Source organism: Arachis ipaensis, chromosome B01 (assembly GCF_000816755.2).
Source record: "Arachis ipaensis cultivar K30076 chromosome B01, Araip1.1, whole genome shotgun sequence".
Classification (NCBI taxonomy): domain Eukaryota; kingdom Viridiplantae; phylum Streptophyta; class Magnoliopsida; order Fabales; family Fabaceae; genus Arachis; species Arachis ipaensis.
Window position 1 is genome coordinate 89113552 of NC_029785.2, and position 4996 is coordinate 89118547.

The window sequence follows — 4996 nt, forward strand, 5'->3', positions numbered from 1 at the left end:
AATTTTGGAAATAAGAAAAAAAAAAAAAAATCATATGGATTTTATATTTTCTGTTGGTTTTTTATTTTATTCTAAGTTAGGGACGAAATTGAGAATTTATTGAAAATTAAAAAAAAATTAATTGCAATACTTACTGTCCAATAAGTGAAGAACCTAGGGTAATTATCTCCATATAGCTCAGGACTGACCTGAAAGAATAGAAGGTTATTAGGCATATTGATATGGGTGATGATTGAATGGAATTAAAAATATGATGAAGAATTAGACATACCTGCCATCCAGCTTCAATGGTATTGAGATTATTATCAAAGGATCCACCAATAACCCATATTTGTGATAAGCTGAATTCATATTGATCAGTTACTATTGGGGCCCACACATTTATGCTTGCTTTTGCTCCATAGTATTGTTCTCCATTCACAAACACAACTGCATGCTGCAGCATTTCACAATCATTTGAATTATTGAACTCAAAAGAGAGAAAAGTAGGATGAAAGCAAATGAGTTGAAATGTAAAAGTAACCTCATGGCCGGAGGCGGTTGAGTCTCGGCGTACGCCTCTCGGCTTTCTTCCGAATCGCCGGATAGAACTGGACCGGAGAATGTCCTGTTCAGTTGTTCTTCGGATCGGAATGGTTCCTTGAGGACATGATTCACCGGAATGAGTCCAAAGCTGGTGGAAGAAGCTCTCAGTTACATTATCATTGTTTTCTTCATATCCCTTTGGCCTCTCTGGTGGCTCCTGTTAAACCTTAAACCTCTTAAACTCTCTCACTCTCATTTGGAATATTCCTTTTTTTTCTTTTCTGTTAAAATGAAATCAAATGAGTTTGGATGAAATTTATTACCAATGGTTTTTGTCCTTTAAGGTTAGGATGGTCAAAAGCTGGTTGCTGATGAGATAAGACACAATCTATCAAGTCTCCATCTGGACTCTGCAGCCAGAAAAAAGAAAAACAAAACAATAAACATAAAACTCAGATCACTAAAATTCATGAGAATAATAAAAAGAGGGAATGCCTGAATTGTCTTGAGAGGAGGTTTGTTGATCTTGCTCAAATGCTGTCTTATTCTCTTTAAACGCAAGAATGGCGTAAAAGAGTTGTTGGTGGCAATGTGGTAAGTTGAATTAGAGTGTACTGAAGGAACAAGAAGAAGCAACAGAACAAGGGACGGTAATAGCATAGGTATAGAATAATAATAAGAAAAAGAAGCCAATTTGAAAGAATGAATCTTTTGGGGTCTTGTTAGTTGTTGTTTTGTTGTGTGAATGGAAGCTGCAAAAAATGGCTTATTCCTATGATTTGTTGTCGAGGAAACTGAATATCCTTTCATGTCCATACAAAAGAGAAGGAAAGAGAGAGAGAGAGAGAGAACAAAACACACAAACACAAACTTTGTTGGCTGAATTCACGTTTTTATCAAATTATAAAACAACTGGTCCTGACTCCTGACTAGAGAGAGAGTGTGTAAATATGAGGTTTTATAATTTTGATGATGGCAGTGCCACACCATGAAAACACTAGGCACCAGCGCATATAATAGACCGAGACACCCCATTGGTGGGGCTGCATTTTCCAAGTTTTTCCTTTTTCACTTTAATTCAATTGATTTCACTTCTCAAACGCTAATAGCTGGTGTTTGGTAATCAATACAAAATCCAACCATAAATACATAAATAAAGACATAAACAGATAAATATAATTATATAAGAAAATGTTAGAGACTAATACTTTTAGCGTAAAAAAAAGAGTTAGTTACTGTCAATTTAAACATTTGACAAAAATAAGAAGACAAGTGTTGGATTTCTCAGGAGTGGAATAGTTGAAGAGGACAAAATAAATGACCAAGAGGCATGTTTTGCATTGTGGATTCTAAATTTCTACTTGTTTTACTGCTTGCTCTGTTGTAATCTCTGTTACTCCCTGGAAATAAAAGGTTTTGTGGTACAATTCCCTACCAATTTTGGTGCATGTAATTAGTTCTCTATGTAAGTTATGCACCAAATGGAAAACAAAAATAAATGAAAGCCATTATTTTGGAATTGATGATATGATACAGTGATTTCATTGTTTGAAATTATGAAGACAAAAGATGAAATGTCATTTCAGTCATTAAACTAGAATTGCTCACCTTTACACATTGTTTGGAATGAGGGAATTTGAAGAAAAAGAAAATAGAAGGAGAGAAAATGAATGGAAAAATAAATTTTTTGTTGTTTAGATGAGAAGAGAAAATAGAGAGAAAAAAAAAATGTGGGACTCACTAAATTATTTTCGCCTCACAAATGAGAAGAAAATGAAAAAAATATAGTAATATGAATGAAATTACATATTTATTCCTTATCATTAATAAATTATAATTTATATATAATATAGATAAGGGTATTAATGTAATTTTATACTATTATGATTTTCTTTCTTCTCACTCTTCTTTCAATTCAAACAAAGAAAAAATTTCTCTCTATTTTCTTTCCATCCATTTTCTCTTAATCCAAACAATATACAAATAATTTTATTTTTCTTTCTATTTTCTTTCCTATATCCAAACAAAGCCTTTAAACGGAGCAATTGGAGAAATAAATAACACGACAAATTTATTTCTATTTGAATATATACACACACATTAATTTAATAGTCAGCAAGCCACGTTAGTTTAATGATACTTCAGCAGATCTTATCCTAATAAATCCATTGCAGAATGTTATGAAGATTATTAAATCAAACAAAGAAGCCAACGACTATTTCCTTCGATTTGGTTAACTTGTTTTATTAAACCGGATTAAGCACCTCTACAATAAAAAAAAGTGATAAAGTAAAAAGGTAAAAGTCTAATTATCATTAAAATAACACAATAAAACTAACTTTCCTATTTAAACCACTTCAACTCAGAATTTCTCACACCCTTCACTCATTTGCATCACACTTCAATTCAACTTTCACCTTGATTTTCTTTATAAGTTGTTTATCGCTCAAATTACACCTCCTTTTCTAATATTAGGCATTATTCAATATACTTTTTTTTCAGCTTCTTTATTATTTGATCTCAATTGAATAATAAAAAATGCTATTTATACACCAAAATCAGCTACTAAAATCAGCCATCAATGTATTTGTGTATAAATACATGTGTGATTTAATTTATTTTCAATGTATATTTGTATTCCAACATGTATTTTATACTGGTGGTTGACTTTGATGACTAATTTTGGTGTATACTTAGCATAACCCTTAAATAATAGATAGTATGGTAAAAAAAAGTTGAAAGGGCCAACAATTTTAATTTATAAACACTAGTGTCTGATTAATATAGTTTGATGATCCAACTAAAGTCTTAAGAAGATAAGAGTTTCTTTTCTTAACAGAATTCTTTTTATTTTCAAAATTTAAAATTAGAGTTCTAATTTAAAAAAAAAAAAAACAAAGTATTTAATACTTATTGTTAATTAGTCTCAAGTTGATTATTAATATGAAAAATATAGGCTATAATATGCTTGATATTTTGCTTACAAAACATACCTTAAAAAAAGAGAGAGCATCACACCCACCTCTATAACCTGAGTGTAATTTACATAGTTGTAAAATGTCAATTCAGAGTTATGATTTTTGTGGTACCATGGTGCTCCAGTTTCAACCCCACGGAATATTGTTAACATGGCATCTCTTCTTCCCTGGTGAAGTGGTGATATATGCATATATATCTGCCATTACTTTCCTCTCTGCTCCTATTATTAATTGCAACTGATAAGGGCCAAAGGGGGGAAAAACTGAAAAGAAATTGACATTATGATTATAGAGCTACCTCCACTGTAACATTGCACAGGGCAGACACCAAAAACAACTTTTATGGGCCATGCCTAATTATTATATATCCAATATCAGCATGTCATCATGAAAGCCAAGGGGAAGGTAACAACATTCATAAATTCTCATTAGTCCTAACTCGCCACTCCCTTTTTTGACTCGTTCAAATTGGATAATCAGGTTTATCAACAATTATATCTTATCAAAAGGCTTCATAAATTTGTCCCGTCTTCTGTTGCAACTGTAACTTTAATTCAATGTAATATTTTGGTGATTTAGGACATAATTAATATGCATGGCCATTAACATCACCACCTATATATAATACTATTCTACTTTTATTTTTTTTTTATTTTTGTAATACTTCCTTCAAAGGGTGCATGTTTTAACGTGGTCCCCCTTTAAAGCGTCTAAAACTCTAAATGAAGCACATTTCTTGTTAAAATTCTAAGATAAAAATTATTCAATTTTTTCTAGATATATATTGGATATATTTTAAACCAAATTGCTTTGGCTGAATTGTTATTTCATTCATGTACTTACACAAGTAATGGCGGTTCAAAATCCGTCTTATACATATAACAATCCATTAACAACAATAAATTATTAAATAGAGCTTAGATTTACATAGCTAAATATTTATTGTTCTGTTGCTGAAAAATATAGTGAAAAACAAAAAGAAAAAAAATCAAATACATTTTAACATTTAAATATGACCTAACAAATTATCAACACTTTAACATTGTGTTTTTCTACCAAGTTAATTGTTATTGGAAAATCATTAATATTATTATGACAGCAATTTCAAACAAGTTTAAAATGTGAGTTTGTAGCAACTGTTTACATAGTTTTCATTTTAGGAGGAGAAAGTACTAGTAGTTTGACGTGCGTAAGGAACACCGTTAAGGTCAAAAGATATCAATGGTCTTCTACTCTTCTATGTGTACCGACAAATCACAAATGACAATTGATCAGATTCAGAGACTCTGTTATTGTGTCGTGGCGTTAGTTGCCACTTGAAAACAACCTTCTGTACTACACTCTGTATTGTAAGTTTGTAACTGCTCAAATTTAAGGAACAAATATTGTTAATAACTTAGTAATAATAAGTTTTACGGTAAAGTATTTTTTTTAATTTATTAAAAGTTTTTAAAATATTTTTAAATTTTATTTTATTTTAAAAATTTTCGATT

At 30.6% G+C, this 4996-nt stretch overlaps 1 protein-coding gene across 1 annotated transcript in view; it reads right to left on the reverse strand.

Moving 5' to 3' along the window:
• The window catches only part of LOC107631871, a 4134-nt gene extending 2542 nt beyond the window's left edge, over nucleotides 1-1592 (reverse strand). Inside the window, exons 1-5 of the mRNA XM_016335446.2 lie at nucleotides 1021-1592; nucleotides 849-935; nucleotides 524-742; nucleotides 272-436; nucleotides 135-188 (exon numbers count right to left, since the gene is read on the reverse strand). Of these exons, the coding sequence (XP_016190932.1) occupies nucleotides 135-188; nucleotides 272-436; nucleotides 524-742; nucleotides 849-935; nucleotides 1021-1341 (846 nt within the window). The 5' untranslated portion in view covers nucleotides 1342-1592. The remainder of the gene's footprint in view (nucleotides 1-134; nucleotides 189-271; nucleotides 437-523; nucleotides 743-848; nucleotides 936-1020) is intronic.